Source organism: Chelon labrosus, assembly GCF_963514085.1.
Source record: "Chelon labrosus genome assembly, chromosome: 15".
NCBI lineage: Eukaryota > Metazoa > Chordata > Actinopteri > Mugiliformes > Mugilidae > Chelon > Chelon labrosus.
The window spans coordinates 827,204-841,766 of NC_140348.1; the positions used below are offsets into that span (position 1 = coordinate 827,204).

The 14,563-nt window shown below is 40.9% G+C and overlaps 1 protein-coding gene across 5 annotated transcripts in view; it reads right to left on the bottom strand.

Annotated features, from left to right (window-relative positions):
* The window catches only part of ltbp1 (latent transforming growth factor beta binding protein 1), a 112,312-nt gene that overhangs the window by 12,272 nt on the left and 85,477 nt on the right, over positions 1-14,563 (bottom strand). For all 5 annotated transcript variants that reach the window (XM_084561606.1, XM_084561605.1, XM_084561604.1 and 2 more), the window contains 6 exons: positions 13,771-13,896; positions 13,516-13,644; positions 7,054-7,182; positions 3,468-3,605; positions 2,648-2,809; positions 1,630-1,719 (listed from right to left, as the gene is read on the bottom strand). In XM_084561606.1, the coding sequence (XP_084417732.1) occupies positions 1,630-1,719; positions 2,648-2,809; positions 3,468-3,605; positions 7,054-7,182; positions 13,516-13,644; positions 13,771-13,896 (774 nt within the window). The remainder of the gene's footprint in view (positions 1-1,629; positions 1,720-2,647; positions 2,810-3,467; positions 3,606-7,053; positions 7,183-13,515; positions 13,645-13,770; positions 13,897-14,563) is intronic.

A 14,563-nucleotide genomic window follows, 5' to 3' on the forward strand; every position in this document is an offset into this window, starting at 1 on the left:
CATGGGCTCATCAAGGCTTACAAAAATGTGAAATCTAATTCAGAGTAATAAACTGCTGATATGCATTCTGCTATTTGAAGCAGTTTACAATACTATTTTAAAACATCTAAATGAGAACTACACTATATTCATCATTACGACAGAAAGAGCTCAAAGCACTGCATCTTAAGAAAACACAAGCAAAGAAAGAAACACAATGCAAGTAGCACAAATGACGACTGAAATGTTAAACATAAACAAATGTCAAACTTAAAAAGTGAAGAAAGGGTTCAGAATCTCCAAAAGAGAATATTCCGAAAAAAAAAAGACTATCCAAAAAGCAGAAAACCAGGGCCACTTTACTTGCTGAGTTTCTCGAAGGCGTTTCACCACTCATCCAAGTAGATTCTTCAGTTCAAAGGGACTGATGGGGAGTTGAGGTTTAAATAGGGACATCTGTGAGTGTAGCCCATCAGAAACTGGCTTGACTAGTGTCGTCTGTGAAGGTTCTCAGTCATCCAGGTCATGGTATATCCAAAAAAGGTTAAAAAACCTTTTTTGGATACTTGACTAGTGTCCGTCAACGACCAGATACTTACTGTACCTGTGGTTGGAGGAAACTGTTTGTCCCTGTCCTCTTTCTCTAATGAATGGCCATTATCAGTCTGAGCCACACTTTCCAGATATTAAGAAAGTGTGGTATTATATCTCAGTCCCCCTTCCTGTTCAGAGAAGTTTCGCCGATACGCCAGCCACATAGGGGGTGACATTGTTCCTCCTCTTGGTGTTCTCCTCCTCTCTGTCTCTCTGTTTCTCTCTGTCTCTTTTCTGGGCTATCTTTTTGAGCTTTTGACAAAGATATAGGATATCCACAAGTCCTGAGTGTTTGTTTGATATGTTTTTGCTCCTTCTCCTCTATCATTGGTTATATAGTTTGTGCTTGGTGCTGTAGGGTTCTGATGACCCCCAGTTTGTGTTCCAGGGGGTGGTAGGAATCAAATGATCAGGTCAGCGTGTGTGGATTTCCAATACACTTGAATGTTGAGGCTTCTTAACGACCAGACCCATTGTCAGCAGCATCATTTCGTTCACATACAACACATGACCACCATCCTATCTACGTTAGTTGGCAATATTCCTCACCACATTGAGAAAATTCTCTGGGATTCTCCAACAAGGTCAGGAACATCAAACTGGATCCAGACAAAACCATCATGATGATGTTACCACACTGTTTACATACATTCCCACCTCAGAAGCCACTGAAGGGAGTGACTACTCAAGGATGACACCTTGGCTGATACAAAGTTTGTGTTGCTTGACCAATGCCCGACTACCAACTATTTCCTATTTAATGGAACTATCTTCACGCAAAAACACAGATAGGCAATGGAGTCACCAGCATCACCTATAGTGGAAAATCTCTATATGGAAGAAACAGAGATCAGAACCCTGAACACTTTCACAGGAACCACCCCCACCCACTGGTTCAGGTATGAGGACCCATATCTAAATCAAGAGTTCATTCAGGAGGACATCATTGGATATAGTCTGGCCTTTTTACACTTAAGTTGTTTTCTTAAAATTTGGTGGACTGAACTCTGCCCACAAAGTCACCAAAACTTTTTTAACAATAAAGATTCCTCTTACCTCTGTAGCTGCTAGAAGTGGATACTCCATACAGCAAGTCTTCAGTGGGAACAAACCCTCTTCCAGATGGACACATCTGGTCAAATTGGTCTGAAAATGGACAAACATGAAGCTTTGGAGGTTAAGTGTTTGTCATAAATCCAGTACTGTTTATGCAGGGTAAGGCACTGATTTAAGCCAGTTGTATAAGTTAAATTCCGATGTGTTTGCACAAGAAGTTCTGTTTACCTGGAATATTTATAATCCCCAATCAGTTAAACAGTTTTACTGATTTAGGCTTGGATAAGAATGGTGAAATGAAGGTAGTGTTAAGGCCTGTGAGAGCCAGCTAAATCTGGTGTGGTATGATCAGACATAAATGACCCATTCTGAAGTCACACAGCTGCTCTCTGGCCCAGTTGATAATTAAGGGCTCTTTAACTGAAGCAGAGGGAAACAGCTGGCCTGGTTCTGTACAAAGGTAACTAAATTGTTCTACTATCACCTGAAAAGGCCACAGTTTTTGTCGACTTAACGCAATCAAATGAGTGGAAAAACGATTGTTTCCATGTCATGCATGAAATAAGAGCAAACAATCATGCAGTGTGCCCATACCCACAACAAACAGTGCTATTCATGGTTCTAAAACAGTCAGGGCAATCTGCCCTTTTGAGAACCATTTTCTACTGATTATGAGTGTGAAACTGAGATCTTGTATTTTCTATGGTGCTTTTTTGCCTATTGGTACGCAAAGGACTTTAAAGTCACAATGACACATCACTTGCTCAAGGACACTTATCGGTACCGGGGATCAAACTGCTAACTCTTGGGTTTGTTTATAATCAGCTCTACCTACTCTACCTAGTCACAGCTGTCCAGTCTCTTGATACGCATGCGGAGACTTATTCTTATGCCAGGTTATGAAAACATGTACTGTCTACTAGTGATCTGATCAAACAGGACACATGTTACTATCAAGTGTGAACAGTACTATCTGTACTCTCTTTGTTTTCGATTTCTTCTCCCTCCCCTATCTCACCTGTGTCATTTACAGGACAGGGATGAACCTCACAGTTGTCCCCCCAGCCAGCTCCTAGTGTGCAGCAGCACTCCTGCAGTGTAACATGGCTAGTCAGAACACTCTCACACAGGTTTTCATTGTTCAGATGATAGTAGCACTCCTTCCGCTCCACTGGTGACACTGACAAAAGAATGGAGGAAGAAAAGAATGAACACGGATGTTCCAAAAAGCATTTTCACATTGAACTCCATTAAAATAAGTGTGCGGGCACCATTTTAGTCCAGTTTTTAGTATTTCATAAGTAACTAGCTAGCTTTGCAAGTAGCAGTTAATAGTTTTTTTTTTATCATGTAGAACATTATAAACATATAGTGTTTAGTCAAGACAGTCAAGATAATTGTTGCTGGGCTAGAAGGCACATCTTCAATACTAAGTCTCCACTCCTTGTAACTAGTGCACTGCACTACTGTACTGGTTGCAAATAACATCACCAACACAGGATGACACCGCATATGTACACTGGGATTCAGTGTTGCACATCTCCTCCCTAATATCACAACTGAGGCAACATAATAATTTCTCGGGAGGAACACAATCAAAACTGCATTGAGGCTTATGTGGTCAAATATTTATCTATGGGATGCTAACAGAAAAACAGTGATTCAGTTATTTATAAAGACATCATACTGTTCAGTTGTGTCAGGCCTTAACTATCAGTTTTAAATATTGCATTTGGTTCAAAGATAGCCACTATTCTTTCATTCTTTCACTATTCAGAAAGTGTGCTGAGCCTCAAAATTGTGCTGTTCATGAAAAATTTCAGTTTCCAGGTGGTCACCTGTGGGAATGGGCTCACACTTGGCATTCATGGCGTTATACTCCTGGCCGCTGGGACACATGCAGAGGAAAGAACCATTCATGTTCACACACTGAGCCTCTCCACACACACTGCTCAGCAGTTCACATTCATTTACATCTGTGGAGAAGGAAGGGAAGAACATGTTAATAAATGTTGTTATAAATGAGCCTGCTCATTAGCGTATTCACCTTTAAGACATTAATGCGCAGCATCAATTGTGCAATCACACTGGATTGGATTTACGTTTTAAAATGCAAAAATAAGTTTGGAATAGTACACATCTTTTTCATGGCTAAATAGGTTTACCACCTCACTGTTGTACGACTCTGCTGACTAGTTGCAGTTTATGTGAGTCATGTAATTCTTTAATATGCCTGAGGCTGGAGGAGAAATTCTTGTTAACTTAGAAAGCTGAAAATAGATGTGTGATTCAAAGGCTAACTTGCCAAATCCAGGACATCAACTCATTAAGTTCAGAGTGAGTCATTTGATGGATTGCTCATGAATTGCTACAAAGCCTGGGGGTTCGGTGTCTTGCTCAAGGACACTTTGGCATGTGGCACATTCTGGGGATCCAACCACTAACCCTCTGGTTGATGGACAACCCGCTCTACCTACTGAGCCACAGCTGCCCCCCATATGAGATGGGTTCTACTCAAAGGAAGTCTGTCCTTGTAATCACTTAGTGCTTCGGGCTCTGGAGGTGCTTAACAGCCTGAAGATGCTTAGTGCTCTGGAGGTTTCAGGCTCTGTCCTGTCTTGTGAGTGTTAAGACAATTTTGACTGTTATATATATAAAAGTGAAATAAATGGAAGAAAAGGAGACATGAAGGTGAAGATAGAATTCCAAGGGCTAAAAGGGGAAACCAAGAAAGAAGAATAGAGAAGGAAGTGAAAGTGGAAAGCAGAGCAAGCTGGCTGATAAGATGGATAGGACTATATGGAGGGGAAGGAAGACAGAGAGACACAGCACGCATTCTAAATGGTTAGTGGTACACCACGACTGTTGGTTTTCAAGGATTGTGTGTGTGTGTAAGTGAGTCCATCTGTGCTAGCCACAGTACAGTGATGGCTTGGCAGTGGAGAAGAGGCAGCTGGCTGGACCAAATTTGGGTGGGACCCAGCAGCACTGCCAAAGGACAAATGGGAAGTGTGTTCAAATGTGTATGACGCACATAGAGTATGCTGGTAGTTCTGATACTGTACTGTGTGTGTTTTGGTGGCACTGGTCACAGGAGTGTATGTGTGTGGGAAGTTTTCTATCAGGATACAGATGGGGGAAGTCAGCCCTGACAGTCCTTCCTGCTGGAGGAAATTAGGATAGATGGGAGCTGCAGGGGCCTTGTTAGCCAGGGGGAAACCACCAGCACCAATCATTCCAAACCATACTTGAGGAAAACCACAGATTTTGAACTAAAGTTTCATCTATTTCTCACTGGAATTGAGTTTTTCGACCACTTGGCTATGCTGCTTTCAAACATTGCTGAGAAAAAACGACTAGGACCTAAGGTAACAGGAGGGTTAAGTCCATGAATTCCACATCAGTGGTTGGGGACGTCATTTACCTCAACTCAACAGAAACCAAGGTCTATATTTGAGATATGTATCATCTGAGTAGACAATGTGCCCACTTCTATTTAAATACTGTGGTTGAAACTTTTTCTACCCTAACCCTAACCCTCTGCCTAACCCTAACCCTTTTTGCCTGTGCATAAATATTTCTTTAGAGAAAAAGGAGCCAATTTAACAACCCCCGGGTCTTACTTGTAGAAGATACAACCTGTGCCTGTGCATAAGTAACCTTCTCTTTAGGAGTAAGGTTACTTCCTTGTCCTCAAACCTGACCCTTTTTGCACGTTGACCCTGTGGGGCTGCAGAATGTCTTTCTTAAAGTTGAAGTTGTACAATAAACTTCAGTAACATTTGCTAGAGAAACACGGAATGGAGCAGAGGTGGCACTTAAAGGAATTGCTGAAAGATCTACCCGGAGATTACAGAAATACGAGGCTAATTTACTACTAAATTCACCCCACCTGAATTGATTGCATACTCATCTGGGCCGCCTTGATTACACTCAGATGTTTATGACATTTAGAAATTGAAATCTGGATGATTAGATCTGTACTTTCATAACAGCCAATGAATGAGATAAATCGACAAGGACATGATGCAGCTGATAATACTGCCAAAGAAAAGTAATTATTCTCACTTTGGTTCTCGTTGAAGATTGCATGTAGTGTCTCTCCAACCATTGTCTCATTCACACTTATTTAGCCTTTTGCTTTTGTTTTTGTTTAAGCTCACTGCAAAGCTCTACCAATTTGCAACAAGTTGTTGCACCACACTATTTTATGTTTACAACTGCTTTCCTGGGAGATCTTGCAAAATCGTGTGAGGTGGTGCATTATGCGATTTCTACCTCAGGAACAATCACCTAACTAATATTCCATAGTCAGTGTTATTTTTAAATCTTGTAGTGAGTGGAAAGTTTTGTATTAGAGAGAAGAACATCTAAAAAAGTTTCTCCTTATGTGCCTGGTGTAGTGAATGATATTTATTGAAGCATTTAAAACCCTCTGGCAGCGACACACTGTTTGTAGTGATGGATGGAGTGTTTAATTTCAGTACTGTGTTTTGCTGCTCGCTTGACCTTAAATAAATTACGCATTAACTTGTTTTCTGTCTGTTATTTGCAAACTGTTACAGTAAGGTAGACCTTGACTGTCAGCATATGATTTATATTGGGGGCCTGAATACAAACACGTTCAATTCAAAAATATGGACATGTGTGCTCATTCAGGGGTTTTCCTCCATGAAAACTTCTTCATAATACATATAGAAATATGAAGTCTTCAAACTTTTAGGTTCTTAAAAGAAGACAAATTTCAGACAAAAGTCCAGATTTCCACTGCTCCGATATTCCTTCCTGGTGTTAGATCAAAGTCTAGATCAGAGGGTTCTTTGCAGCACTTTCACCACGGAGGTCGAATTCACACAGTCTTCTCCCAACAGCTGACATGAAACATGTCTGCTACTTGAACTCTGGGAAGTATTGATGTGAGGTACCATTAATGAATTATGTGCATTCTGAGGATGTATTTCTAATTCACTTTTTCTCTGCAGCAGAGGGAACTCTCACGGTTCCTTTTGTGGGGCAGTTCTCATGAGAGCCAGTTTCACCTCAGACCTTGTCTTAAAGACTTTGGGCTGACTGACTTTCTTTTATTAGTAATGATGACCTTCTCTTGAGCTATTCTTGCCACAACGATTACTACAGTATTTGAATACGGCCAAACAATTTCATGTGACATTTCATAAAGCTGGTAAAGATATTGTAAATAATAATAAAATAATAATAATAATAAATGATGAGTTATGTATTTACTAATGCTTTACTAACGCATCATAATGTGCAGCTATTATGAAGTGATGTCTAAACTTTTGACAGGTACTGTAAATTCATTATGATACAATATACATCCTACATCCATCAATCCATTGTATAACGATTTATGGATGTATATGTACAGTACATACATATAAATACCAAAACTCTTACACTTACCCACACAGCCTTGGCCATCCTGGGACTCATGGTAACCCTGGTCACAAAGGCAGTGGAACGAACCCAGTCTGTTCTCACAAAAGCCATGAGGACTACAAAGCGTCTCATTGAGGCCACACTCGTCAATATCTGAAAATGAAGAAAGACAGTCACAAAAGAAATTTTGTGTTTATTCCACACTTTCATTTCTAACATACAAGCTTTCTTTGTGTTTTCTAAAATCTAACTTTATTAACAATGATTTTCTCATTAAAACATTCTTCAGATTGGACTCTGCTGTATGAAAATCTGCCAAACAAATAACTGCTAACTATTTGCCAACTAACAAACACACTATTGTTTTATGTCCTATAAAAATGTTGAGGAAATCAAATGAAAGGTGAAAATTGAATGCAGAGGACTGAACTGAACTGAATACTGTCTGTTTTTGAAGCATCTGGTATAGATAGTTGTAAAAAGACATGCATTTACTGTTTTCATAACGGTAGACACTCAGACATAGACACTTCTATTTGAGTCTGAGCCCCCTGCATAAATCATGAGGCAGACAGCAACAAAAATCCCTCCTCGTCTAGACAGCCAGCTCAAAGGCTTCCATCTGTTTCTTTTCCTCTATTTTTTTCCCCCTAATTTCTCTGTTTTTTTCTAAGGCAGTAGAGGGCATTAAAACAACTCTGGCACGGAGGCCAAGACTCCTGCCATGGTGGAGAAAGTAGGAGCAGCATATGTGAAAGACATTGTAGACTTTTTCCTTATCTTTCTTTTTGCTTAAGAAGTCATTGACACAGCATGATAGACATGGGAATTGAGATGAGGACAGACATGTCCCACATGGGTAAGCTACCATGGTATTTAAAGTTGGAGCAAGTTCAGTGTTGCTACTGAGGCAATATTTATCTTGAGTTAAGTACTAAAGTACTGAGTTAAGTACTTGAGGGAATGGCTCTATTATAAGGTAACGTCCCTGCCATGAGTTACAAAACAACAACAGGTAATACAGCAGACGAAAGTTTGAGTAAAGAGCATTTAAATAAATATTTTACTAAGATGTAAACCTCTAGGTCTAATAATAATAAAGATCTCCTGTTGTGTATTTACTATATAACAAGTGTCACTTTTAAGAGCAGTTGCTGGTACCCACAATCACTCATCCAGCTAAGGTGGTTTGAATACACTGACCTACACAGTGAATGAAAAACAACAATCGATCAGCATTCGGGAACTCCATCCAGTTGGAAAACCATTAAAGTGACGACATCCGATGGCACTGACGAAGCTGGTCAATCGAATACCTTGAATAACTTGAGAGGGTGTGTCCAAACTTTTGAACGATGGCTGTATACAGCTAGGAATAAAAAGCTATGGTGGGTATTTCATGATGTTATATTCTAATACCACAAATGTAACTTCTGTGTATGATTCCACATTGCAGGGGTGCCCACACTTTTTTGGCTTGCGAGCTACTTTTACAATGACCAACTCAAAGTGATCTACCCGTATATACAGTTGAAACCAGATGTTTACATACACTGTGTTAAAAGACACAAACATTTTTTCCTCACTGTCTGAAGTTAAATCAGACTAAACCTCTTCTGTTTTAGGTCAGTTAGGATTACCAAAATTATTTCTATTTGCTAAATGCCGCAATAATGAGAGAGAGAATTTCTTAGAGAATTTTTTATTACTTTCTTCAAAGTCAGAAGTTTACATACACAAAGATTACTATGTCTTTAAACAATGAAGGAAAGCCCTGATGATTATGTCATGGCTTTGGAAGCTTCTGACAGGTTAACAGACAACATTTGAGTTAATTGGAGGCACACCTGTGGATGTATTTTAAGGCTACACCTCAAACACACTGCTTCCTTGTTTGACATCATGGGGAAATCAAAAGAAATCAGCCACGATATCAGGAAGAGAACTGTGGAGCTCCACAAGACTGGTTCATCCTTGGGTACAATTTCCAGATGCTTGAAGGTGCCACGTTCATCTGTTCAAACAATTATACGCAAGTATAGACACCATGGGAATGTCCAGCCATCATACCGCTCAGGAAGGAGACAGGTTCTATGTCCCAGAGATGAATGTGTTTTGGTCCGAAACGTGCGAATCAACCCCAGAACAAAAGCTAAAGACCTTGTCAAGATGATGGCTGAAGCTGGTAAGAGAGTGTCATTCTCCACAGTGAAACCAGTCCTGTACCGACATGGACTGAAAGGCCACTCAGTGAGGAAGAAGCCATTACTCCAAAAGCTACATAAAAAAGCCAGATTACAGTTTGCAAATACACACAGGGACAAAGACCTTCATTTTTGGAGACGTCCTGTGATCTGATGAAACTAAAGTGGAACTGTTTGGCCATAATGACCATCTTTACATCTGGAGGAAAAAGGGGGAAGCTTGTAAGCCTGAGAACACCATCCCAACTGTGAAGTATGGGGGTGGTAGCATCATGTTGTGGGGCTGCTTTGCCGCAGGAGGAACTGGTGCACTTCATAAAATAGACGGCATCATGAGGAAAGAACATTATGTGGAAATATTGAAGCAACATCTCAAGACATCAGCCAGGAAGTTAAAGCTTGGGCCCAAATGGGTCTTCCAAATGGACAATGACCCTAAGCATACTGCCAAAGTAGTTACAAAGTGGCTTAAGGACAACAAAATCAATGTTTTGGAGTGGCTATCACAAAGCCCTGATCTCAATCCCATAGAAAATTTGTGGGCAGATCTGAAAAGGCTGTGCGAGCGAGGTGGCCTACAACCCTGACTCAGTTACACAAGTTCTGTCAGGAGGAATGGACCAATTCCAGCAGACTATTGCGAGAAGCTTGTGGAAGGATACCCAAAGTGTTTGAGGCAATGCTACCACATACTAAGGAAATGTATGTAAACTTCTGACTTTGAAGAAAGTAATAAAAAATTCTCTAACAAATTCTCTCTCTCATTATTGTGGCATGTAGCAAATATAAATAATTTTGGTAATCTTAATTGATCTAAAACAGGAGAGGTTTAGTCTGATTTAACTTCAGACAGGGAGGAAAAAAAGGTTTATGTGTCTTTTAACACAGTCTATGTAAACATCTGGTTTCAACTGTACCTAGGGCCTGTTCTTGTGCTGCCATGATCAGTGACTCTGTGCTGTCTCTGAGTCCAGACTTTTCTAGCCATTGGCGGTGGTACATGCCATGTAGGGGCTTGTCCCTCCAGGTAATCTGCTCCTCTTCCTCTGCACTGTTATCGGGTTTCTGTTGCCTGAGACATTCACTTAGCAGCTCATCCTTTGTGGCCATTTTTCTGATGTACTCTTGGATTTTTGATGTTTCATCCTGGATAGTGGCTTTGAAGCTCACTACTCCTCAGCCTCCCTCTTTCCGCTTAGTCTATATGTGTATGTGTGTGTGTGTGTGTGTGTGTATATATATATACACTATATTACCAAAAGTATTCGCTCACCCATTCAAATGATCAGAATCAGGTGTTCTAATCACTTGGCCTGGCCCCAGGTGTATAAATTCAAGCACTCAGGCATGCAGACTGTGAAACAAGACATTTGTGAAAGAATGGGCCGCTCTCAGGAGCTCAGTGAATTCCAGCGTGGAACTGTCATAGGATGCCACTTGTGCAACAAATCCAGTCGTGAAATTTCCTCGCTCCTAAATATTCCACAGTCAACTGTCAGCTCTATTATAACAAAATGGAAGCGTTTGGGAAAAACAGCAACTCAGCCACGAAGTGGTAGGCCACGTAAAGTGACGGAGAGGGGTCAGCGGATGCTGAAGCGCATAGTGCAAAGAGGTCGCCGACTTTCTGCACAGTCAATTGCTACAGAGCTACAAACTTCATGTGACCTTCAGATTAGCCCAAGTACAGTACGCAGAGAGCTTCATGGAATGGGTTTCCATGGCCGAGCAGCTGCAGCCAAGCCACACATCACCAAGTGCAATGCAAGGCGTCGGATGCAATGGTGTAAAGCACACCGCCACTGGCCTCTAGAGCAGTGGAGACGCGTTCTCTGGAGTGATGAATCACGCTTTACCATCTGGCAATCTGATGGACGAGTCTGGGTTTGGAGGTTGCCAGGAGAACGGTACATTTCAGATTGCATTGTGCCAACTGTGAAATTTGGTGGAGGAGGAATTATGGTATGGGGTTGTTTTTCAGGAGCTGGGCTTGGCCCCTTAGTTCCAGTGAAAGGAACATTGAATGCTTCAGGATACCAAAACATTTTGGACAATTCCATGCTCCCAACCTTGTGGGAACAGTTTGGAGCGGGCCCCTTCCTCTTCCAACATGACTGTGCACCAGTGCACAAAGCAAGGTCCATAAAGACGTGGATGACAGAGTCTGGTGTGGATGAACTTGACTGGCCTGCACAGAGTCCTGACCTGAACCCGATAGAACACCTTTGGGATGAATTAGAGCGGAGACTGAGAGCCAGGCCTTCTCGACCAACATCAGTGTGTGACCTCACCAATGCGCTTTTGGAAGAATGGTCAAAAATTCCTATAAACACTCTCCTCAACCTTGTGGACAGTCTTCCCAGAAGAGTTGAAGCTGTAATAGCTGCAAAAGGTGGACCGACATCATATTGAATTCTATGAGTTAGGAATGGGATGGCACTTCAGTTCATAGAATGAGTAAAGGCAGGTGAGCGAATACTTTTGGTAATATAGTGTATGTATATATATATATATATATATATAGTCACATTAATTGTCATATTAATTGTTGCTACAGTGTCAAAAGCTCTATCCATCTTTATTTTTATTTTTAAAACCTTTAGAAAAATAGCGCTGTCTCTTTAAGAAAGACAGTAGTTTTGAGTTGTTGTTGAAGTTGTGCGTGGCTGTGGATCAGTGCCATCGAGAGAGAGAGTTGCGACACTCCCATAGACCTCCGTTGTAAAAAATGGCGGCGCTTTTAACCGCCTACTTCCGGATTTGAAAGTCGGATTAGTTCCAAACACTGTCATTTGGGCGTTGGACCTCATTCACTTACATTGCTGCGAGTTGAGTTGTTCCAGAGCTAAGCTGCTGAAATATCGACCTCTTTTGAATTGTCAACTGTCTATATTGTATCAGAGGCCCTTTGCGATGCTTATACTGGTCTTCATTTGTATATGCACAGCGTAATTATTTATATTTTATCTTGGTTGTTTCAACCAATTTTCTAGCATTGCCTGCTAGCTAATTAGCCAGCGCGACTTCCCCTGCTGTGAAGGTAGTTCGGTGATGAATCGCTACCACCTTTATAGCAACACCTTTTATTTAATTGAATTTTGGGATATACTAACTTTTAATTATGTTACTTGTACTGTACTTAATTTGTTGTACTGTTCCTGTTCCATGTTCACTTGGCTAGTGTTCAATTTGCCCAGCACTACTTGCTGATGCTTGATGAGATGCTGACAGATTGCTATCCCGTATGTCAAGGCATTGTCGTGACTCGTGATTTGAGCGAGGGTTATTTAATTAGGAATGACGGGAATTTTAGGACTGGCGTTGTGGTCCTGGGGGTGGCCACTCATCAGAAGAAGTGAGCTAGCTTCTAGGCGAATTCTGAACGGACCGCCATGGCAGACCTCTTTGCGTTATCACGAAGGTAGGCTAATAGCTGAATCGGAATTTATAAGCAAAATCACGGGAATCAATAGCCTAATACAGCCCAGTTGTGCTCAAATGAATATCACGACGTCTACCATCAGATGAATGATATGGAAAAGTTAAGTTAGAGCCTCTAAAGCCAGTGCTACTACCCATGCGAACATGAACACTAAGCTTCTCTCTCCATGTAGCCTAAAACCTATCTAAGTATAAGTTTTTCGTTGTCACCCTGCCTCTCCAAATGCAAAACTGACATTAACAAAAATGCAATAATGTAATAACAGCTGAAAAAGTACTTGGGTGTGTGTTTTATTTTATATTTGCCGTTCAATAATGCAATCGCTGCTGTCTGTCCCATAGAAGAACATGACAGCCAGCGTATGTTTAGGAACTAATTGGGTTTACATGAACCACGTGACAGCCATAGCGGCGACATCAAAGAGTGTCGCAACTCTCTCTCTCCATGGCACTGCTGTGGATGTATGCGCTGTACTGAGGGCATGTTGCAAATATAAAGTAAAAATAAAGATGAACGTTTGTCTTGCTGCACGCGATCTACCCGCACTATCAACATAATGAACCCCTGCCATATTGAGTAATGTCATATTATCTGAGAAGTAAAACGTTTGTTTTGTTCTAGAGAAAGAGTTTTTCTGAATTAATGTGAATATTTGACTAAAAAATATAGATTTTTATTTATTTATTTAACCTACATGGCAAGGGAAATGGAAACACAGTATTTTTCCATGTGATTTCTGACATGGATATGGAAACTAAAAGTGTATTGGTCAAACCTGTGTACTGTATATTTTAAAAGCATGTTTCAATTGTGTGATTTGTCTGTGTAGTTGCATCTTACCGTCACAGGAGGGTGTGTCAAGGTTAGCAGTGAAGCCACTGTCACACACACAAAGATAGGATCCTTCTGTGTTGAGACACTTGCCATGAGGGGAACATAGCTCTGCTTCATCCCCACACTCATCAACATCTAGAACAACACAAGCAGAAACCCACCAAGAGGTGTGTGTTTGTCAATACATCTGTGTAACTCTAGAATGTGTAAAGGCTGGAGCACAAACAGGTCTGGAGAACGTCCCTCTGTCCCAGTGCATACCTATGCAGCTGGTACCGTTGATCTGTCGGTACCCTTGGCGGCAGGTACAGGTGTAGGAGCCAATGTTGTTGACGCACTCTCCTACATCCGCACATGGTCTGGCTTCTTCTACACATTCATCCACATCTGGAACACATATCACAGTTTTCAATGAAACTAATCGTTATTCGTAATGAAATTACGCAAAGGTGTTTGTAGGCAGGTTTAAGCTTGAAGTATTTAAATGTTTATGTTTCTTTATGTTTCCCATAAGGAGTTAAAAAAACAAAAATTGAATTAATAAAAACATTTCAGTTTTCATTTGCCATGAATATAACACTTTGTATTGTTACAATACTTTCCAGTGATTTTGTCTATATTCAATATGTATTCCGTTCAGCTAAATTTTTGAATGAATGAAGATTTGTGATTTAACTAGAACCAGTTTTATATTCTTGCCCTGATCACAGCTAATCTACACATTTACCGGGGTCCCTATGCAGCAACAATATGCTTTACTGCACAGCTAGTACTTGTGTTTTACCATGTGTGATGACCCCTGGTGTCATCTTTGGGTGTAATCCCTGTTTGTCTCTCCTGCAGGTAGCTGATTATGTGATCTGGAGCACCTGTGGTGCCCAGTGCCCAGGTTACAAAAAGTTGTACCTGTCTAACCAGTCTCTCTGCTCTTCTTCCCAGGGACTTCACATGACTCTTTGGTTCCGTTCCTTTTGGTTGATTGTATGTCTTTTACACTTTACAACATTTGCACACATACTCTTCACTCATGCTCATCACACACCACTGACTTTAC